This window comes from Carettochelys insculpta, chromosome 4 (assembly GCF_033958435.1).
Source record: "Carettochelys insculpta isolate YL-2023 chromosome 4, ASM3395843v1, whole genome shotgun sequence".
Lineage (NCBI taxonomy): Eukaryota > Metazoa > Chordata > Testudines > Carettochelyidae > Carettochelys > Carettochelys insculpta.
In genome coordinates, this window is record NC_134140.1 from 102,592,132 (window position 1) to 102,615,575 (window position 23,444).

The following is a 23,444-nucleotide window of genomic DNA, read 5'->3' on the forward strand; positions in this document are numbered from 1 at the left end:
ATAAATTTAGTCCAATTTACACCATGTGGCAGTCTGGCCTTTATACCTTTTGCTTTCATGAAACAACTGGAGAGTCTTTTTCTTTCCTTCTGTAAAATACCTAGCTGTGATTTGCATAAATAATAAACAACATGCTAAGCACTGAAAAGCCTTTATATCATTCTAACATGCTTTACAAGGTCCATCTGTCTCTTCTTATGTTCTGGTCCCATCTTGTGTGAGGCAAGAACCCATGTTCACTTTCCAATCCACTTTTCCAAACACTCTTTGCAGTCCCTCTAATTCAGAATGGAACAGCTACTGGTGACCATACAAATACCATGGAAAAAATTCTTCATTTGGCTAAATCATCTTAACTCCAAAGTCTGGATCTATACTAGTGTACCTGGGACCATAACTGAGTTGTTAGTTTATGTCGTGGACTGGTAACTTTACAGAATACAAGTGTTCCCATAATAAATTTTAAAAAGCTACAATTGCCTAGGTCAGGGGTGTCCAGTGTGTTTACCACACACCATAGGACCACAGCTGTGGCCCGCCCGCAGCTCTTGAGCCACATGCAGCTCTTGGAGCCTTTAAATACAGCTCCTCTTGAGAGCTGCAAGCAGGGAGTGCCATCCACTTGATCTAGGTATGTGCCCCACCATTTGGTGGGAGAAGCATGTGGTGGCCCCAGAGAGTTACTGGCACTGAATTGGAACGGGAGGCTGGGGGTCCCTGGCTCTGGGGGAGGGAATTTTTGGGAGGGGGGTTAGGAATGCCTGTCTCTGGGGGGAGCCTGGCGGGGGAGGGCGAGGGGCTGGGAGTGCCTGGCTCTATGAAGTTTTATATAATGTAATGTGGTGAATACAGAAAGATGACAACCACGAGTGTGGCAATCTTTGAATTCCTGTTGGACACCACTGCTCTAGGTTTAGAAAGTCAGGAAGTTAAGCTAAGAGACTGCAGATTATCCTTATCTGTATTTTTGCATAAAGGTGTGTCCAGGTTAATCTTTACTGAAGACAAGTAACAAGGAAACTCTTTCCACATTAAATCTATAATAATTAGCATTTATTACATTTGTGAGCATGAAAGGAGTAAAGTAGTGTATTTTGCATTTAGCTGATTGATGTTGTTTGTTAAAGGTTCTCTGCAGGTGGATTTTGAGTGTGAAGAAAAATTATCGAAAAAATGTAGCATATCACAATTGGAGACATGCCTTTAACACAGCCCAGTGTATGTTTGCTGCTTTAAAAACGGGTAAACTGCAGGTATGTTTGACTGCTTTCACCCCTAACAGTCTTTTTTTTAAACTAAGTATTGTAACAGTTGCACAGACCTATGTCAGTGTGGGACTGAAGTCAGTGCATCTTCTCTGAAGACTTTGGAACCTGGCCTTTGAATCGGAGAACTGTAGGACTGGAAGGAACCTTGAGAGGTCATCTAATCCAGCCCTTGTGCTGAGGAAGAATCAAGTATTCCTAGACCATCATTAACAGGCGTTTGTCAAATTTGTTCTTTAAAACCTCCAATGTCAGGGATGCCACAAATGCACTTGGAAGCCTGCAACAGAAGTTGTCTACAATCATAGTTATAAGCTTTTCCTAATATCACCCCAAAATCTCCCTTGCTGCAGATTCAGATGATTACGTCTTATCCCAGCATCAGTGGACAGTTGATCACCCTTCTCTTTATATTGCCTTAACATATTTGAAGACTTGTATCTTGTCCCCACGTACTATTCTTTTCTCAAGACTAAGCATGCCTAGTGATTTTTTTTTTACCTTTCCTAATATAGACTTTAAAAACTGACCACCTATTTGTTGCTGTCTTCTGGACTCTCTCCAGTTTGTCTATATCAATGGTTTCTAACCTTCTTATGGACAAGATCACTGTGGAAATTTAAGAGCAACCCAGAATCTACCTTGCCTCTTCTCTGGGGCCCTGCTCTTTCCCCAAATCCTGGCTCCCCTCACTCCACCACCCTGTTGCTTGCTCCCCGCCACCCTCACTAAGTTTTTACTGGGATGGGATGGGGGTTGGGGTTCAGGAGGTGATGGAGTGCAGGAGGGTGGGTGTGGTTGCTGGCTCCGTGAGGAGGTCAGGGCTGGGGCAGGAGTGCACAAGGGGGTCTTGCTCTGGGAGGGGCTGGGGGATGCGGTGTGGGCTCCTACTGGATGCTTATTGCCCACAGCTCCAGGTTGGGGGTGCAACAAGTCTGAGGCAGGTTCTCTGCCTGCTCTGGCCCTGACCCCACACTAGAGTCCTGCATGGATGCAAACGTCTACCCACAGATAGGCAGGAGTTGTTACATGCAGAGCAGCAGGGCTCTCCTCCAAGTGCAGTGCCACTGTTACTTCCTGTGATAATTAAACTACTATCCCTTTATTGGCCAAATGATCAATGGAATATTTGACCTGACTCTATTGCCTGATCAGTCCAAACTTCAAAGATACTTATGTGATGAAGCTTTTGACCGAAAATAAGACCATTTCTCAGCTGATGTAAAGTGGTATAGCTACATTGAGGCAGTGTGATCTAATGGGTAAGACACTCAGGAGACAAGGTTCAGTTCTCAGCATTGTGAGTGGTTTGCTGGGTGACCTTGGGAACTAATTTCCCCGCACTGTGCCTCGGTTTCCCCATTTATTAAAAAAGGGGGGGATAATGATAGTGATCTCCTTTTGTGAAGTACTTTGAGATCTACAAGTAAAAGGAGCTATACAACAACTAGGTATTATTGTTATGTTTTACACCAGAGGAGGATCCTGGCCTGTTGTTTTTAATACACCAACTTCTTCAGTGAAGATTTAATGCCTATGAGGAAACTAATTGTCCTATTAGGACTATAGTCACATAAATATATCAGTGTTCTGGAAGACAAGAAAAGAGACATGATGTGTTTAGTATTAAATCTGTACTGCAAAGCTAACAGACATCTTGTATTTCCTGTTACAGAACAAGCTTACTGACCTAGAAATACTTGCTTTGCTGATAGCAGCGCTGAGCCACGATTTGGATCACAGAGGGGTGAATAACTCTTACATACAGAGGTAAGCAGATCTGTTAGAAGGGAAATGATAAGCACCAATGTGTTTTCTTCTTTCACAAAAACAAATAAAAACCCAGATAATTAGACAGAGTAGAATCTTGCTAATGTGCACTAATGACTGGGAGAGTCCTGGGCATGGAGTTTGCAAATGAATAAATTTGATAACGTTAGGGTAAATCTACCATGGCTACGTAATGTTACCTCATCAACTACCCTTGTTTCTCATGAGCTCATTGAATGCTGGATTGTTTAATCTAACTGATTTAAGACTTCTTAAACATGAAATTTTGATCAAAACAGAAGCTATGTGAGAAGTTACAGAAAATAATAAGCTGGCTATTCACTAGTATGTAGGAAGTTTAAGTGAATGAACTCAACATAGGATTTTACATATATCACTTCTTAATACACTGAAGTCTGAGTAATTTCTCAGGTCTATTGATCCACACTCAAGTACTGGGGCTCAGAACTGTTCCAAGTGTGACGTGTGAGAGAGGCATGCAAAAAAAAAAAAAAAAAAAAAAAAAAAAAACCTGAAAAGCTGAACTGGTATCAGTCCTTTGGCCCACAAATAGGGAATCTCATAGCTCACAGACAAACAGTGATTGGAACCAGCTAGCTATATTTTGCCTTTATTTATTTTAAAATAAATTTCCTGGAAAACATCTGGAGATGCGTCATCTGTTCTTCAAAAATGTCCTGGGAAAAAGTCATAGACAGCAAAATCTAACATTCACACAGGCCACAAAGCAGAGTCAATTACAACTTCACATTTTTTCACCAACAACAGTTTCAAGGATTTTGTTTTTTAAATTCCTCAGTCTAGTAGAAACCAAATTAAAAGATTTTGCCAGTGATGAACGCATTTTTTTTTAAAGTTGGAGGACGGGGAGTGACAAGATACTTTTCTTGGTCAATAGGTTTTTTTAAAAAGGAGGGAGGGGTGATTGTCTGCCAAGCACATACTACAGGAAATAGACTTGGTTTCAGGATCTCTTGGCAGATAGACAATTTTCTTTCCACACGTGTGTGTAAAAGAAGTCAAGAGCAATGTGAGAAGGTTGTATAATCAAATCACTGTATTCAGAAAGAGCTGGTGTCCTTTGGCCTGGTTTGGGATCCTAACAGAAATGCCATGCATTGGTCATGCTGGGAACTTGAATTTGTTCCCACCACTAATATATTCCTTCCCAGAATAGCAGGGGCTGTGAGTGCTGAGGGGGCAACACTCTTGTACCCAGTTTGGGACCATAGCTGGCAATATAAGTTGTATCTTTTGTTAGATATGTGTGTGTCTGATCAGGATGAATTCATGGCCCCACTGAAGTCAATGGGGGTTTTGCCAGTGACTTCACTGGAGGCAGAATTGCACCCTTGGCTGCCATCCTAAATATGTGTGGAAGGACACACACACACACACACACACACACACACACACACACACACACACACACACACACACACACACACACACACACACACACACACACACACACACACACACACACACACACACACACACACACACACACACACACACACACACTTTGACCAATAACCCTGTGCACCGGTCTCCTGAGTGGCACAATCCTGGAATTCCAGTTCCTCATATGAGTAAATCTTCCTCATGCAAGTAGCCCAATAGGAGTGTGCATTTTAAGTAAGGGTTACTCACATGGGTAAGGAGTTGCAGAATCACAGGTGACTACAGTTCATGATGGAGAGTCAGCCTGAAACAAGCTTCAGAGGGAATCCTGATTAGTCCTTAGCTGAAGGTGTCCAGGCAGAGATGTGTAGGCCTAAAAAAGGGAGATTTTCAAGGCACAATTACAACATCATAGAATCATAGGATTGGAAGAGACCTCAGGAGGTCATCAAGTCCAATCCTCTGCTCAAAACAGGACCATTCCCAACTAAATCATCCCAGTCAGGGCTTTTGTCAAGCTGGGACCTAAAAACCTCTACAGATGGAGATTCCACCACCTCTCTAAGCAGCCTATTCCTAAGTTTTACCACCTTTCTGGTGAAATAGTTTTTCCTAATATCCAACCCAGACCTCTCCCACTGCAACTTGAGACTATTGTTCCTCATTCCGCCATCTGTCATCACTGAATGTAGCCTCTCTCTGTCATCCCCCTTCAGGTAGTTGAAGGCTGCTATTAAATCCCCCCCCACTCTTCTCTTCTGTAGACTAAATAAACCTAAATCCTACCACCTCTCCTTATAAGTCATGTGCTCCAGCCCCCTAAACATTTTTTGTTGCCCTCCACTGGACTTTCTCCAATGTGTCCACATCCTTTTTGTAATGGCCCCAGAACTGGATACAGTATTCCAGATGTGGCCTCACCAGTGCTGAATAAAGAGGCGTAATCGCTTCCCTAGATCTGCTGGCAATACTCCTACTAATGCAGCCCAATATGCCATTAGCCTTCCTGGCTACAGGGACACAAAGAACGCCATTATGCAATGGGAAAGAAGAAATTTTCAGAGAAGTTTCCATGTTTATGCAAAACTAAAGAAGCACAATAAGCTCAATGTCCTATAATACAATACAGGGTTGAGCTTCGCATCCATGCAGTTAATTTCATGCTGTTTGTTCTACCAATGATATAAAAAGGGTAGCACAACTCAGATGCCATTTTTCATTAGATGTTTTGTTGATCTCAGAAGAAATAATGCTAGCTCAGTAATGTGTTCATTATAAATCAAGGCATTTATTTTGGCATAGAATGAGTAAGATTATTGCGGTTCATAGGGTCACAAGCAAAGAAGGGTATGGCTAGCATTGACTCCTATAGGATCTGATCCAAAGCCTCCTGAATTCATACAAGCTTTTTCATTGACTTTAGTTGGCATTTGATTGAGCCACTATTGCCATTTGCTGTTTGCAAGCTCAGTAATTGCAGACAAGCAGCCTCCCTAAATAGACTATTGAAGAAGTTACCTGACAGGTAGTATATAAAAAAAATTCTCCTCTTTTGAAGTGTTCAAGCTCAGCACCGTTTCTCATTGACTCGTTCACTTTTAGATGCTTGCTGCTTCCAGAAGTCTCTTATTTTCTCATTACTTGTATGTTAGTGGCCTCTACAGGCACCAGTTTAAACCACAACCTGAACTTTAGAGCTGTCAGTGTTTTGAAACAGCAGATGTGTTGTTTCTAATGTTTTTGCTGCCTCATCCATCTCTCTAAGTGCATTTTCTGTTTGACCAGTCACGTGGAAGAGGGGAAAAAGAGAACAGGGAATAAAGTGGCAGGGGCAAAAGGATAAGTTATGTTGGATGCTGCAGCCGGGCACATACTCGCTGATGGGGCAGTGGGGCAGTTGTCCCTGGGCCCAGCATTTCAGAAGAGCCTGGAGCTCCAGCCACTGCCACTGCTACTTTGGCAATGGTGATGGCCGTTGCTCCAGGCCCCTTTGAAGTGCTGCAGCTGTGCTCTTCCGGCTGTGTGCAGCTGTGAGGGAGTTGGTGTGGGGAGGGGGCGGGGGCCACGAGATGGTGGTCTGGGCAGTGCTGTTGTGGGCCCTATACATCCCTTCTGGGGTGCAGAGCTGGGGCCCACAACAGCTGTTGGCACTGCTAGCTGAGGGATGGGTGTCTTTAAACTGCTCTCTCATTTTCTCCATGTGATGTTTGTACTCCTCAGAAGCGAACATCCACTGGCTCAGCTCTATTGCCATTCAATCATGGAGCACCACCATTTTGATCAATGCCTGATGATCCTGAATAGTCCGGTAAATGCCTTGTTTTTGTGTGTGCACTGTAGGAAGCCCCAGCCTATTTCACTTATATTTTTAGTTTCTGGATAGATTCCCAGTAATTATACATTCTTAAATGATCTTCATTCCTTTTTGGGTAAAGAAGGCAAATGCAGAGTCCCACGTCTGAGTCACCAAACCCTTCCAAATGTTTCCTGATAAGGGAAGCTTTGCTACTCTTGTTTGAGTACCTGCTTCCTTGGACCCAATAAAACAAGAAGCTTTGTTGCTGTTCCTGTGACCTCTAATGAACCCTTGTTTGGATTGGCAGCACTGCTTGCCTTGTAAGGTACATCCCTGCATGCTCACAACAGTTCTGAAAAATAAATTAAGTACCTTTTAGCTACAGATGCATCTTAACCAAACCCACAAGCCAAACGCTGACATTCAGAAGTGAGCACAAACATATCTGAAATAAATAAATAAATATATGCATAAAATGACCACATTCTTAATCTACTGCTACATTATTAATTCTTTTGCAGACACTACTCAACACATACAATCATTTTAAAATAGCACATTTATACTAGTCATTCAATATCAGAGGCTTGGTAATGTTGGGCTACCTAACGGGACAAGTGATTCACCTTGATTCACCTGACAAAAGCTAGGAAACGCTGTAGATGTGATCTCATATCATCCCTAATATGCTTTAGTGTGTGTCATGGCAATGATTTATTTTTGATGCTTTTTGGTAAGTGAATGAGTCTTGTAAGTTGTTTACGATATGTTAGGTAATTTGGAAAGTTCCTAAGCAGTATATAGGTTGCATCTTTCTGGCTTGGCATCTTTCAGGGCCTGACCCCAACTGGAGAGGACCCCCACCAGCTGCTGGCTCCGTTTTAGGCCCCCCCCCATATCCAGGTTCCCTCCTGCCAACCTCCAGTCCTGGTGGCCACCTTACTGCCGGCCCTGGCAGGGCCGTCACTACCCCCAGCAGGGCTGTCACCAGCCCCTATGGCACTAATGTTGGCCCCAGCCACCAGGCCAGGGTGCTGGACACAGACACTGCCCTGCAGACACTGGCTCCAGCCCCAGCTGGGCTGCCAGACATGGCCCTGGCTGCATCCCCAGCCAGGCTGCCTGATGTAGCTCCGGACCTGGCCAGGCTGCCATACACAGCTCTGGTTCTGGCCTCAGCCAGGCTGCCAGGCCTGTCCCCAGCTCTGGCTCTACCTGGGTTGCTAGGCACAGCCCCAGACCCAGATGCTGACCTCCAGCCCCCACAACAGAAGTCCCTCAGGGCTCCCCATGCACAAGGCTGCTGCCCCCTCTTGCCCCCCCACCCCACACTGGCTGCCAACCCAGCAGGACTGCCACCTGCTGGCCCTCTTCCCACTAGGCTCCTGGTTCAGACCTCTCTGGCCCAGGAATATCCATGGTCCAGCCCAGAGATTCCCAGTTTTGGGAGTTGCAACCTGTATTTGTATGTTACCGTCTCTGTACTGGAGTTAAAAAGCAGCAGCTCTGGAAAATGAACATTTTGGGATGAAATAAGGACTTGGAAATGTTGTTGCTTTCTGATTGCACTTTTTCTTGTATATACCCTGATAAAATACTATAGTGTTTTAATATACAGTCATTTACTATAGTGCTGCTACAGAGCACAGGGCTATTATTCAAGAATACTGAATTTATGTTTTTATTGGGCGCATGAGAATACAAGGGAAAGGAGAGTAGGGAGAAACCTTCGGTTACAAGGAGACAATTCCCAGGGATTTAGGAGGGGATGTAGTAATCGGCTGACATATTCCAAGTTTTATTGTTAACACTGTTCTTTTGTTTTTTGTTTTGCTTTGTTTTGGAAAGGGAAACCAGATTCTCAGCAACCTTTCCATTGACGAGTACAAGGCCACACTGAAAATGATAAAACAAGCTATTCTTGCCACTGACTTAGCACTGTACTTTAAGTAAGTTAGAGGGATGTCTGGCTGAACAGCTGCTGGCAGATGTTTGGATTGTGTCAGACTGATTATGAATCTTGTGTTTACTGGCTTTAAGGAGAAGAGGAGAGTTTTTTGAACTTCTCCGAAAGAATCAATTTAACTGGGAAGACCCTCTGCAGAAGGAGCTATTTCTGTAAGTAAACTGCAGATATTTAACAACAAAGTATCAGGTTTTCCACTCCATACTGCTGTCACTTTCAGTAATGCTAATGTAAATCGGTTTAATTCAGGCTTGTTCAAGTTGACGCAAATCAGGTGTCTAGGTTAATGGACATCTGGGTCTGAATATTTTTAAGAGAGCTGCAGGGGTTGGTTAATGAATTATTTCTTGTGGTCTCCCTCCTGAAACAGTCAGCAGAATTGCTAGCAACTGTTGGTGATGACAGGGATACTTATAATGTGGCACCTGCTCACTAGCACTTCTATTATTCCTAGAGGGTGCAGGACTCCTGACAGAAAGCAGTGTTGTTCTTCTGCTGTATGTATGTTGTCAGAAGGCAATGAAGTGTCACAGCTGAAAGATGCAGGGAGCACTGCCTCTTTCATAGGAAGTGAATTTGCTTCAAAATGAAAGGGATGTAAGGCTAGAGACACGTGGGATAGAGAACAGCCATGCCAGCAGTACTGTCATACTTCCTATGCTACCTCATCTAATTTAGAAGGCACTGCCTCGCTGGGCAGACTTGTTCAGTTAACATCCATGCCTATGGCTCATTGAGTCATTGGCCTTCATCTTCAAATAGCCAGCAAAGGTGTTCACTGTTGTCAGTGATGGCAGCCATTTTTCCAATGTGGCACCTGTCCGTCTGCAAACAGACAGACAGAGGCCAACAATCTTTGTACATGGGTCTTTCCTGTAGTAATAGATTTGATCTCAACCAGTGTGATCCAGATTTGCTCAGGTCAGATGATCCAGGCATGGTATCTCATAACCATTTTTCAGTCATCTAGTCTCCCATTAAAGGGTACTTTTATCACCTTACTGCAATTTCATCCGTTACCCTGGCTTTGATTTTATCTGATGTTGGGTACCATATTTATTAGCTTCTAAACTGAATGGTTACGTGAGTTTCCTCTTACAACAAACCATGATTTTTTTGTTTTGTTTTTACAGAGCAATGCTAATGACTGCCTGTGATTTGTCAGCAATAACAAAGCCATGGCCAATTCAACAACGGGTACAGATTAATTTAGACTTTCTCAAGGTTTTTGTCCTTCATAATGTCTGCTGCCTGTGCCTGTCTTACCTGTCACTTTGCAAAGACATTGTTGGAAGGCACAGCCTTTGGGCGCAACCCGCAGAAGCCAGATGACCTTTGTTTATATTTGTATTTATCATTAATTTGATTTATGAATGTCTGGCTCCACGCTCCTCCCAGTTTGGTTGTGCTGTTGTTGTAAATGCACATGCAAATACAAGGGCATTTTTGTGCTCTGCGTGCGTGCACATGCACGTTTCCTGCTTAACACACTTTAAAGAGGACTGATTTTAAAAGGGTGTATGGTCAACCCTGTCCAAAAGCTAGCAATCAGGCTTGTCAAATTGGACACTCATCAAGTGAAGTGCCCAAAATCACCAGCCGTTTTTGAAAATTGTAGTTTAAATATTTGCTTGTTATTTTCATACTTCAATTTACCTATCAGTAAATTAATCCTTGTCTCAGTGGATTGCTGGGAGTTGAACTTTTAACATATAAAGAGCAAATTTTGGAAGAGGATCTGTACAAGTGCAATTTGTGTATAATATCTTAAGTCTCTCAAACATACTGAATCTGATTTGGCCATAGTTTCTAACCCATGCAACTCTGCTCAGGTCAGTGGAATCAGACAGGTGAAAGGCTTGTACTAACGTGCTTGCTTTTTTCAGAACTGATGTGCAACAAAGGCCAGTTTCAGAGGTAGCTGTGTTAGTCTGTTTCAGCAAAACAATGAGTCATCCTACAGTATCTTAAAGACTAACAAATTAGGGCATGTAACACTCGCATCTTAAAATAACTCTCCCCTCTTTGCATGTACAGTAAAAGCTCTGTTATCCGATACCCCGAGGAGCTGGGGGTGCTGGATAATCAAAGGTGCCAGATATCAGAGTGGGCCCCATTGCCATTAGTCAGGTGGTCCCAGCTGGTCAGCCAGTCCCATGGCAGCTGGCTCCAGCCTTGTAAATGGCCCTACAGCATGTCAGTTAACCCAGCGTGCTGCTTATCCAGATGCTGGATTAACCGAGCTTTTACTGTATATGTAAAATCCCTGCCCTATTGAAACTTCCACTTCATGCATTTGACAGAGTGAGCTGCAGCCCACAAAGTGCTAGTTGTTTCCTATGTCCTCATGTGTAATGAAATCTTAGTGCTAAATAGTTTGAAGTATCTAGTCTGGTTTGTTTACTGCTAAAAATGTTTCATCTGACATTGCCCTATTTGACTGAGACGGCTTAGTGGGCCTACCTCAATATTAGAGATTTTGCATGTAGGCTCATTTAAACCAGCTGGGACTTCACATAGGCATACAGAATTTTTTTCAAGATCAGAACTGTCTTCTTCCTTTTTCATTCAGAGCGGACACCCAGCCATAACGCTTTGTTTTAACTCTAGGCCGGTACTCACCAACCCGTATCGCCTCGTGGCACACTTCAGCATTCTTTATAATTTCATGGCACATCCAATATACATATAACCCAGTCCCCCTCCCCTCCTCCAGAGCCAGGCACTCCCTGCCCTCTAACTCAATGCTGGAGATTCACCAGAGCCGCTGCCACCATACACTTCTACCACCAATCAGTGGGGCACGTGCACATAGCAGGAGACAGCACTCCTAGCACATGGCTGAGTGCTGCTCTGCAGCACACCGGTTGCAGAGCACTGCCTGAGGCCTTTAAAACTAATGACCAGCATGTGACATTTCTTACAGATAGCAGAACTTGTTGCTACAGAATTTTTTGACCAAGGAGATAAAGAGAGAAAGGAGCTCAACATCGAACCAATTGTAAGTAGGAAAGCCATGTTTGAAAGCACCTCCTTCAGTATAATTACTGCCAGCAAGACACCCCCTCTGCCTTTTTTTAAATGTTGTTGTTTGGTGGGGACTATCAGAATGCACAACAAGCTCTTCCCCAATCATTCTGACACCTGGGCTATGGCTACACTACAGAGATCTTTTGAAAGATCTCTACCGAAAGAACTTCTTTTGAGACAGTGCATCCACACACAACAAAGCGATCAAAAGAGTGATCCGCTCTTTTGAAAAGAGTTTCCACACAGCCCCTGCTCTTTCAAAAGAACAGGCCAGGGATCGAAAAAAATCAGGCCCCACAAGGACTGCTCTTTCAGGGGGAAAAAAGGGCCTGTGGAGCATCTACACGTTTTCTTTCGAAAGAAGCTTTCTAAAGCGGGTGATCTTCCTGAACCAGGAAAGGAAGAGTACTTTAGAAAGAAGTGCCACATTCTTTTGATTTGCTTTCAAAACGCTTTTTGTGTGTAGATGCTCCGTGGGATCTTTCGAAAGAACTTGTTAGTATAGACACAGCCCTGATCACTAGTTTACTTCTGTTGTTCCCAAACATCTGGAACTGACCTTCCAGACAGTATTGCAAGGAACCTGATTTCCTCCGAAGTAGATGAATGCGCTTTTAAACTATAAAGGAATGGAATTCTTAAAGTAGTGCAAATATCAATCTCACCCTCTTCAAGTGGGCTTCAACATCCATAGATGATCTGTGCTGTGCCAGTCCAGGAAAAAGACACAGAAGTTGTTCATGCAGCCAAGTCATCTGCTTGATAACATATCATGCTGCTAGACTTCTGTGCTTACTAAGGTGTTACTACATAGTTCCAGACTGACTCTTGGATTTTTTTAAAAAACTTATTTTAATATATAGAGCTGAGTCACCATTTGAGCTTCTTGTGAAAACTGACTACTACTTTTTGTGTTTTCAGGATCTAATGAACAGAGAAAAGAAAAATAAAATTCCCAGCATGCAGGTTGGATTCATAGATGCCATTTGTTTACAGCTCTATGAGGTACTCTAATTGAGAGGGGACTCGTCCCATGGACTGTACAATTAACTAAACCAGAATAGAGCTCAGAAGCCTGCAACAAAGGCAGAGGCTGAATTCAGAGCCAAGTTTGCTGTTGTTCATTAGTTGTTTGTTCAATATTGAATCTGGCCAAAAAACTAATTCAATATTAATCATTAGCTGCTTACTTATTTGATTAAAGTGTTTTTAATAATCATTACAAAAGCAGGTGACAAGGTAGTGTGGTCTCCTGATTGCACCCGGCAAATAGGAGTTGGATCCTTGAATTCTGTTCTTGTCTTTTGCTGCCAAGTTGCCATGTGCTTTGGGAAAACCTCTCTGTGTCTCACTACACCATCCATAGATGGGCACTATCCATTTTATCTCAGAGCTGAAGTGTTGTGAGGTTTTATTAAGGGTTGTAAAATGCTTTGAAATCCTGTTCAAGTGCAAACAGTTATGTCTACTTGGATATTCACCAAGCTTCAGATTATACACACATGGTAAAACATAACCCACTGAAATGTTTTGCCTCTTAGCTAGGTACTGAATCAGATTGTTGTGTACTAAAACGTAATTAATTTCCTATCTTTGAGACTAGATGAAAATCTTCTCCGAGAGCTGCAACTTGGGGAGAAATGGGATTCTAACCCCAAAAATCTCTCAGGGGAAAAGGGACCAAGATAATTTCACACATCCATCCCTCATTATCTGTCCCTGCTTCAAAGTCACCCTGCGTGAATGCACAGTGCAGCTTGAGAGGAGGCAGAGCTGGATGCTCTCTAATGCCTCTGAAATCCACAGAACAAGTTACTGAAGATAAGAGTCTTCAGTCATGTGTGCAGCTTCCCGTTCTGTGTCTTGGAAATCCAGCATCAGGGGAATGTGATGGTAGTTATGACTGGAGACCCCAGACAGCTCCTTTCAGTGGCAGGCAGGCAGCTGTAGAGGGTAGAGTGGCTGTGCATGACAGATCTCTCTCCAGAAAATCCATTACGTTTGCAGATGCACTATGATCTGTATACACATCAGGTTCCCCAGGTTTATGGGGCTGAATATTTACCCTTTTCCAAAGGGGAAAGGCAACCCAACCACCATACAAGAATTCAAGGGAAACCTCCCAGTCCAAAATGCTAGGTCTTATGTCAACTCTCTATCAAAATATATTGGTCCAGATTTTGCCCAGCCCTTGTTGGAGGTGCAAGGGTACAGGGAGCACAAAGAATGACCTTTGTGTGCCAGTGCTTCATAACACAATTGTATTTGTTGATCACTCCTGAAACAAACAAAATTTGCTAGTGGCAAATGACTTACACAATGACCTTCGCTGCACTCACCAAGGACACGTCTTCACTATAGAGAAGATTGACGCTACCACAGTTGATCTTCCAGAGTTTGATTTAGCATGCCTGGTAGGGATGTGTTAAATCGAACTCACAGGCTGCCCCTCTCGGTGCTGGCACTCCTGCTTCTTGCATGGAGTAAGGGAAGTTGACTGGCGCATGTGCTCCTGTCAGCCTCCCTTAGTGGAGATGGCACAGAAGCACAAATTAAAATACTTCACGTAGCTGGAGTTGCATATCTTAATTTGACCTTCCCCTTTAGTGTAGAACCGGTGCAAGATACAAGGGAAGTTTGTACTCCTGCTTTTATAAGGACATTGCACATCACAGGAGCTCTGGGAAACATATGTACTTGAGAGAGACTGCCACCTTGTGCTTCCCTTGGTTCAGGGCTGTGCCTAAAATGCACAGCTGAACCACTGAAACTCATGCATTAGGAACTGAAACTCTGTAGTGGGTTGGCAGCTTCTAGGCACTTGTACAGGAATGCAGTGGCTCTAGAGAGTATCAGTCCTAGACTGGGATTTCACTGAGCAAGGCATCGTACAAACGTGTCATGGAAAAAGGAATCCTTGCCCCAAGGAGAGTCCTTTGTCCAGAGTCTCATCCTGTACTTGTTTCAGCATTATTTTCTGCAGATTCATGCTGGCAGGTGGGTCCTCTTGGCTGTCCCCTAGGGTTACGAGACAGTTTGGAATAGCTCTGTGGAGCAGAAAGAATGAGAGAACTAGGGTTTTACAGGTAAATGCCCTGGAGAAAGCTTAGGCTGGGACATATGCTTTGTTGTGTCATTCGAATTTAACAATACACCTAAGCTGCATGAAAGAGCTAAATTTGGTTTCAATCCATGCTAGATGTATTGTCTGGAGCAGGACAGGGACTCCACCTGGTTCCTTTAATGATTAACAATTAATGAAACAATAAATCATTTGCAATGTCATCTGGAAAATGCACAAGCAGCCAGTTCACTCTTCAGTGTTCTAACTGTGTAAAAATGCACAATAAGCACAATTGTAACTTTGACCTGCCCACTCATAGGCTTTGTCATCAACTTCCACTCTGTCCCTAGGAGTGCATTGCACAGGCAGCACCTAAAGTCGGATTTACTGTTTTACCAAAAATCATTCAAGTCCAAGTGAATGGGCTTGAGGCAGAAATAACTACGGCTATGTCTAGACTGCAAGCTTCTGGCAGGAGACCGGAAGTGTCTCGGCAGAAGCGTGCCATGGTGGGAGCATTCTGCCACCATCCCTGTCTTCCTTGTTCCGTGAAGGAGGAGGGATGTCTCAGCAGAAGGGGTTTTCCTCATATTTGGCCCCATCTGGACAGGCTAAAGGTCAAGAAAGCCTCTCCTGACATTGCTGGCAGCAAGAGATGTGCAGATTGGTGCGTGATTTGCAAATCTTTTGCCAACAGTTTTCAACAATCTAGATCTAGCCTAGGTGAAATTCTCTACCCTGTGTTATGCAGGACACCAGACTAGCTGATCATAATGGTCTTTCCAGACCTTAAAAAAAATCTGGGAACAGCAAAAGTGTTTTCTCATTTCACTGACTTCAGTGCTGACCTGTAACTAACTGTTGTAGTGTTTTTAAAACGTTTACACATGCTCCAAAAAATTAAATGGTATAATTTCAAGTGAACTGTGCCTAATGGGCCTGATTTTCTTCCCTGTGATGTAAATCAAGAATAATTCCATTGAAAACTGTAGGCAGCTCCTTGGTTTTACTGGTGTCCATGGAATTATACTGATTTAAACCAGGATATGGTCCCGTGAAAATATACTGTTGTAAACTACCAGGAGACAAAGGAGAATTTGGCATCACCACCTTTTATTGTTTGAATGAAAAGTTCCACAAGTAAAATCCTGATTGATTTTTATCCCCTGCTTGTTAAGTTCACCCTGTGTCTCTCATGCAGTCGGGCACCATATGTCTAGGAGTAGGCACAACCGGTGTTCCATGTAAGCTGTGCGCCTGCTCAGGAGAAACTCAAATACCTCCCAGCTGATTAGCAGAGCACCCATGTAACGGCCAACAGCTGGAACCGAATCTGGGACCTCTGGAGCTTTGTGCATGAGCCTCTATAGGTTCAGCTAAAAGCTAGCTGGGACTCAGCTAAGGATGTAGAGTAGATTTAGTCTCTCTCTCTGGAAGTAGTCTTTAGTGCCACTGTATGGAACAGTGAAGTACTTCCAGTAGTGTGTGGCTTACAACCACAGTTAGCTTTTTTTTGTTTCTGCTGGCAATGCACATTCACACATGCCTTGGCATGCACAAAAATTTATTCTGCAAATGGATGGAGAGGATCAGAGGAAACATGGGGACCACTTATAGAATCTTAGTCATGCGAGTAGTTCTACTGAATTCCAGAGGCAAACAGAAGTAAAGGTCTGTGTGTTCATCATGTACAATTGCAAATTGGGCAGAAAAAATATTCATGGATGTTTCCATTATTCATTAAAATTTAGTTTCAGTGGAAATTTCTGGACCTGGTCCTAGTATTTATCCATTCTCTTCTAACCCAAACGTTGGAGTCCAGTTCTCTCTAAAATTTGTTCTCTACTTCACTCTCATTAGTCCTTTAACTCAGTATTGCCTGGTCCACACTAGGAGATGAAAACTAATTGAGAGTGGCTATTAAACACAGCTCTTCTCTAGACTGTTCTCAATCAGCTGCTGAGTACTCAGGGGTCAATGGTCCTTTTGTGGTTCTGTCAGGTCATCTCAGAGGGGTAACCCTGTTAGTCTGAGCTTCACAAACAGTCTTGCAACCCATCAGAGACTAACAAATTTATTAGGTCATGAGCTTTTGTGGGTAAGACCCTCTTACCCACGAAGGCTCATAACTAAATAAATGTTAGTCTGTAAGGTGCTACATGACTGCATATTTATCTGTTAAATTAGTAATTGCATGATCAATAAAAATGGCTGAATTTTGCTTCATTCGGAGAGGACAAATGATTAAGTTGTTTTTGGATTTGGAGTGAAAAGGAGTCTTGGTTAAAACTAGTTTTTCCCAACACAGCTTCACACTCTAGTATAAATAAGTGCTACATGTCAAAACGTATTCTAGTGCCTCCAGTGGCCACATCTTAAGGAACAGGAAGACTGTCTTATTACACATTTACTGTTCTGATTTGTTTTATTTCTTGCAGGCCCTGACACATGTATCAGAAGCCTGCTACCCTTTACTAGATGGCTGTAGAAAAAACAGGCAAAAATGGCAATCTTTAGCTGAACAACAGGAGAAGAATCTGATTAATGGAGAAAGCAATCAGCCCAAGCGGAACTGAGATTCTGATTTAGCAAATACAATTTTGAGTTTACACAGAAGATACAGTAATTTGGGGATACTATATTTTCTCTACGCCGTAGGGATCTGGTGTATTCTTTACCACTATTATATACAAAAACAAATATGTATTTTCCCCCACCGTTAAAAGCATAGCATGACCATTTTTATTTGATTGAGGTATAATGATTGTACATTTTACATTTCAGAGGTAAAGTAGAAAAAAAAGAACTGCAGAATTAATTTAGTTTGAGTTCTACACAGGAGGTACAAGTACAGTTGCTGGACTACCTTTGAAAGCCTTTTACTTTACAGATGTACATAGCTGTTTAGTGTCTCATGAGTGGCCAGTATCTTAAAGATTACGACATATGGCACTTTTCTTCATCTTTTTTTTTGTTATGTCACTGTAAGTAATAAGCAATGTTGTTCATTCTCTTGCGAGAAGCCTGGTGGCAAAAAAGAGCCTGAAGATTAAAATTCACTCTGAAAGCCTGCCCCACTGATTGTTATACAAAAATAACTCACTGAAATCAATGAGAGCCTCATTTATAGGGAAATGGAGGACTGGGCCCCAGTTGACAAAGCACAGGGACTTGAGATACAAAATGCCTTTTACAAGTGTCTCAACAAAATGGTCATACCTTTTTGAGAAGCTTTTAAAAAAATACTGTGAATTACTAGACAATCAGGGACCTAAATGAGATTTGCAGTGGAAGTGCCAAAAAATTATACAGAGACGGTGAAAGCTGCTCAGTGAATAAAATACTACAATTCATAATCTAGCTAACAGGGTGTTGGGAAGAGCTTGACTGATAACAGGGCTGGGAGAAGCAGAGAATGGATGTGAAGAGAAGTAAACTGAGCTGCCCATAATATCTTTATACTTCAGATGAGCTGACTGTCATAACCCGCTGACTAACCCAAGAGAAGGAACAACAGCACAGGAGAATGAGATTGTGAAAGCATGTGATGAGAAAGATGGCTCATTCAAGAATATGAGCTGGAAAAGGGCATGTTCATGGTGGTTGTTAGCAAGTCTGATTAAGTGCTGCTAGTCTAGCCAAACAATGACTATGACCACTTTGAAGGCTTGCTTGAAACTTCAGATGGTTTTTATAAGTTTTTTATAAGTTAAGATTAAAAACTAGAATGCTTTTATTGGAAAAAATCTTTTAGGACTTACTCTACTAGGAATAGTTTTTATATCCAGATAAAGTCTTAAAGCAATAAGTGAAAGGAAAACTGAAAGCAAAAGCAAATAAGAATACTGCAGGGACTTAATTTTAATTAAGGTATAACAAAAGCATTCAGAGACAGCAGATTTGCAGAAGATATGGAGGAATTCTCTCTTTTAAATTATCACTTTTTTAAAACTAGCAAATGCCTAATTAATAAAAAGTTCTTTTTAATCTGCCACTGAGCATGAATTCAAGGAAGTTTATGGACAAGACAAACCCAAAAGCACTAGAATAAAGGGAGCACAATTGCCATGTGTAGCCATAATCAGAAGATTAAAACTGTAGCACAGATACAACATTGACTGTGTAGAAACTCAAAGATGATGATGATGATTGTCATATTTATAACAATATTTTGTATTACATACCAGCTACAGCGATGGGCAAGCCTGCTATTTGAGTGTGCGTTCCATTTGCTTGAACCATTCAGGTTCAGGCAATTTTAGTTGGAAACTCCAAGAAATGTTCTTCCCCGTGAGATTTTCAGTACCATCTGCTTACAGTTCATCTTTAATGCTGTGAAAACAACCTGTTTTGTCATCTGTCCTGCTTCTGGTCCTATAAGGAATCAGAAGAGACAGAGGCACTCAGGAAAAAAAAAAAAAAAAAAAAAAAAAGGGAGAAATAATAATTGAAACATTTACTTAACTTTTCCAAATTTTCCAAACACTAAGTTTTATTATAGTAATATGGAAATGTAGAGGAGGTTGTTCTTATTTTTTCTGCAGGATTTCAACTAACCCAATCAATAGTAACTGATTTAACTCTGTTTTGAGATCCTCTGTGAACACCAGCACATTATTATTGCAGGTAAATTCGAAAACATTTCCTGTGAAAAAATATTTTTATAAGCTGTTCATTGCTTGCATTTCTGTCAATCTGATGTGTACTTTAACAATGAAGAATTCTTGGGGTAGTAAGATCTTCAGTATTGTGTGTCTGCTTACATAAAATGAGATCTGTGTACACACATATATATTATTTAGAGGCACATATACGGTCATTACCCTTAATACCTTGTCATTGCTCTTTAGATAAATAGCTAAGATTACCTCAGGATATGCAGTATTCCTGTATTCTCCTTTTAATTGTAGGAATTAACATACTGCAGTTACTGAAGTAAAATTATTTGCTTATCAGACAATTTTATTTGTGCGTGTGGATAAAATATTTGTTGCTTTATTCTTGTAATGTGATTGAGAGCAAAACTCATTTGGGAATGGCAGAGCAAATTGACCATAATATTATTGTTAGTGATACAGCATTAATAATAGGAGCCCAACTATTGTGTGTCTTGTTTGCTGTAATCTATGTGTGTGCACACAGATTTCTCATGGCTTGATTTGTATTTTTAAATCATGCAAAAGAATGCTGGTATCCTATCTTTGGTAAGTAACACAGCCATCATTTTTTATTTCCACTGATATATACACAGTTATATAGGATTTGTATATATTTAAAGCAGTCCCACAAAACTCTCCCCCTTTAGAAGAAAACATTTATTGGAACAAATATAGAATTCTATTCTAGGTAGGTTGTCTGTCAAAATGTTGTCTTAACATACAAGTATCTGTGTTTATTCTAAAGAACACAATCTTTTAAAAGCTATTGATTTAGGGTCTTAAGTTTTATGTATTTTAGACTAATTCAGAGAATGATCAGGGCATTATATTGTGTTTCGGTCTGCCTGAAAGCCAAGTCAAGAGTTCAGTTTTTGTGGTATGGCTCTAGCATGGCTGGTTTGTGTGCAGGTAAGACATATTTTGTCTTTGGTAAACATATAGGAAAAGCGATGGTTCTCTGACAGAAATGTAACCCTCTGGTCCAATCCTCCTCTCATTGCTGTATTCCGGAATTTTGAGATCAACATCTCTGGGAGAAGGAGGGGACCCACTGTGTTCTTCATATTCTTTAAAATCAAGATACCAAGAGACCAATGCTAAAGGGAGGCAAATTTTGCCATCAGATGGGCACGCATACTCCCATTGAAAATAATGGAAAATATATGTTCACCTGCTAGGACAAAATTTAGATATTAACTGTAAAACAAAACAGGCTTCCTATTACTTCACATTTGGTAAAAGCAGCTAAGGAAAATCACGCAATAGACTCTTCATAGCTAATCATTTGTACTGTTAATTATAAATCGATAGCATGTCATCAACCAGTCCGTCTCTATCTCCAGTCTGAAGCTAAGTGGGTCAACACATATTGCTTTCAGATGGTGAGGGCGCTGACAGGCTATTTATAGTGAGTTCTTTGCTCTTTGTGAAACATTCAGTAGTGGCAGGGCTGCCTCTCTTTACAACTATGGGTTTGATTTTTTTCAGACGCCTACTTTTGCCTAGTGTACATGCAACCCAAGTGCATGCAAAAGTGAGGCTTTAGAAAATCCGACGCAATGTATTTCATTGAGGGCAGGCTCTGAGATGCTAGGTTCAGATGTGAAATCTAATCCAGATCTAAGATGCTTCCGTTTTAAGGGGCCAAGTATTCTGGTTTAGCCCATTACACAGAGAAGCCTGCAGTCAAATTGGTCAAATCTAGATCCTAAGTCTATGGGGTGCTGGACTTACTGCATTTGTGAACCAGAATCAGTGCAGAGAGTGCTGATTCATACAGATTCAGAACACATTATGATGCTGTACAGGAGTCTCTCTCAAACTCCTGATCCTGTGGGTAGAATTTTCTTCAGCTGTAAATGGGGGTTTGGCCTATGTGAGGGTTGTAGATTATGCCCCTGCACAATTAATCATGTGCTGTGTATGTTCCATAAGCACTCTTCTACTTCTAGAATCCCCTGGCCTGTAACAATCACCCTTGTAAGAGCTCTCCAGACCACAGCCTTGATTTAAAAAATGGGTCTGAGGCTGTTTGTTGGATACTCATAGAATTGAGAGCCTTCATCTGAGTCAGGTCTGGATACTAGTGACATACAGAAAATTGTGACATCCAGCTATTTCTGTGATCAGGATTGCTAGCTGAATGAAAAGAGCACAGAGAGACTTTTTTCCACAGGGATTCTATGGCAAAATTCATATGTAATCACCCTTTGTAAATGTATAGTAAGAGTCCTCGCCTTCTGCTCACTGCTGCACCATGTGTCTATTCCATGATACAGGAATGATCAAATGCCCACCTGAAGTCAATGGAATGATTCCCATTAACTTCCCTGAAAGTTAGACTGGGCCCTACACAGAGTGACAGAGTGGGCCAAATTTACATGTGTTTTTTCCTATACTTGTAGGCTATGTGTACACTAGAGGGTTTTGTCATCAAAACCCAGGCAGTGTCCAGATTCCCAAGGCATTCTGTCAACAGTAAATGGACAGAATGCAGCACTTTTGTTGACAGTTTTATCCTGCCCCCCCCCCAAGGCATAATGCCTCTGACAGAAAGCTGGTCTGGATATTGTGGGGGAACCTCCATTGACAGACAGGGCTTCCAGGACACCAGGCTGTGCTGTCTGTTGTGCTTCCAGTTAGCTGTTTTGTCAAGTGAATGGATCGCTCTTGCAATCCACTTGGCAATTTGGCCAAGGTCTGTAGAAAAATCGCTGTAATCTCGATGTAGACATAAAGAGCCTGGACCAAGTTCTTTCTCTCAGTGACACCTGCACAGTGTATAGTTTATTCAGCCAGCCTCCACTGAGTTCAATAGTACCACACAGCAAGTGTAACTGATATTAAAATTTGAACTCTGTATAAACACCTTAGACACACGCACGTGTCTGTTAAAGAATGTAGTTTGAAAGCACTGTATATAGTTTAAAAATAAATTTCTATTATAGTTAAATAAAAAGAATTGTAATAAATTACTTGCCACTGAGTGTGTCTATTTGTATTCTACCTTTTCATATATTTAAACAAATATATGGTTTCTGGGCACAGTATTTTTGTACTAGGCTAACAGGGTTACTGGGTATATTATGTTCAGCTTTTAAGTAGTATTAAAGTCTTGTTCTTGCTTCTTCAGTTTTCCATACTACACAATTTTTCAGCAGAACGCTCTTAAGGTAGTCTACAGAATTTTGTCCCAGTTACTGTATAGTTGATAAATATACATAGCTAATTAATTTTCTATGATCAGACCGCTACCCATTACTTATTCCTCATTCTATTTTGTACTTGTTTTTCATGCTTTCTAAAATAAAAAAAGGAAGGTATCATCTATGTTTTGCTGTTTTGTCACTAATTTTACTATGCATAAATTTTCAAAGCAATGTCATTTTCCTCATCCACAAGAAATTACCTCTAGTAGTTTAGGTATTATTGTAAGTATCTTTACCAGTTTATAGAACAACAAGAAGTCTTGTTTCAATTTATAAAGCTCTGATGAACCTGAAGATCCTGCTTTGGAGCATTAGGGAATTTTTGCCTTAATATTAGGAAAGCTTTGTCATAACTGAAAACCAGTGGCATACTATTTCTTCTCCCTCCCCAACAAAAAAACCAAACAAAGCCCTAGAAAGGGGGGGGGAGCTGTAATTTCCCACTACAGAGCACTCCAAATACAACTGATTTTTTTAAAAAAGAAAGGTAGGCAAATATAACTGCTATAAAGAGTGCTGTGTCCATAAAATTAGCCCCCAAAGGGCAAGTCATATAGAAGAGATTAGAAGAGTCTAATCTGGTGAGTTTTTCTTAAAAGCAGCCCTGTGGCCACTTTGAGACTGAACACACTTATTAGGTCATAAGCTTTTGTGAGCCAAACCCACTTCCTCGGACGAAAAAATGTACTCATAAAAGCTCATGACCTAATAAATGTGTTAGTCTCTGAGGTGCCACAGGACTGCTTGTTTTTGGAAAGCTA

At 41.6% G+C, this 23,444-nt stretch overlaps 1 protein-coding gene and 1 long non-coding RNA gene across 8 annotated transcripts in view; one reads left to right on the forward strand and one right to left on the reverse strand.

Annotated features, from left to right (window-relative positions):
* Nucleotides 1-22,797, forward strand: part of PDE5A (phosphodiesterase 5A) — a 95,789-nt gene extending 72,992 nt beyond the window's left edge. For 5 of the 6 annotated variants that reach the window (XM_074993384.1, XM_074993385.1, XM_074993388.1 and 2 more), the window contains exons 13-21: nucleotides 1,128-1,253; nucleotides 2,941-3,035; nucleotides 6,681-6,768; nucleotides 8,605-8,705; nucleotides 8,797-8,874; nucleotides 9,856-9,919; nucleotides 11,649-11,723; nucleotides 12,674-12,757; nucleotides 17,255-22,797. In XM_074993384.1, the coding sequence (XP_074849485.1) occupies nucleotides 1,128-1,253; nucleotides 2,941-3,035; nucleotides 6,681-6,768; nucleotides 8,605-8,705; nucleotides 8,797-8,874; nucleotides 9,856-9,919; nucleotides 11,649-11,723; nucleotides 12,674-12,757; nucleotides 17,255-17,392 (849 nt within the window). In that variant the 3' untranslated portion in view covers nucleotides 17,393-22,797. The remainder of the gene's footprint in view (nucleotides 1-1,127; nucleotides 1,254-2,940; nucleotides 3,036-6,680; nucleotides 6,769-8,604; nucleotides 8,706-8,796; nucleotides 8,875-9,855; nucleotides 9,920-11,648; nucleotides 11,724-12,673; nucleotides 12,758-17,254) is intronic. The other variant, XM_074993386.1, reaches the window with a different exon arrangement.
* Nucleotides 1,359-23,444, reverse strand: part of LOC142012696 (uncharacterized) — a 61,368-nt gene continuing 39,282 nt past the window's right edge. Inside the window, exons 2-5 of one of the 2 annotated variants that reach the window (XR_012645426.1) lie at nucleotides 7,129-7,201; nucleotides 4,710-4,833; nucleotides 2,956-3,045; nucleotides 1,359-2,855 (exon numbers count right to left, since the gene is read on the reverse strand). This is a non-coding gene — a long non-coding RNA (uncharacterized LOC142012696). The remainder of the gene's footprint in view (nucleotides 2,856-2,955; nucleotides 3,046-4,709; nucleotides 4,834-7,128; nucleotides 7,202-23,444) is intronic. The other variant, XR_012645427.1, reaches the window with a different exon arrangement.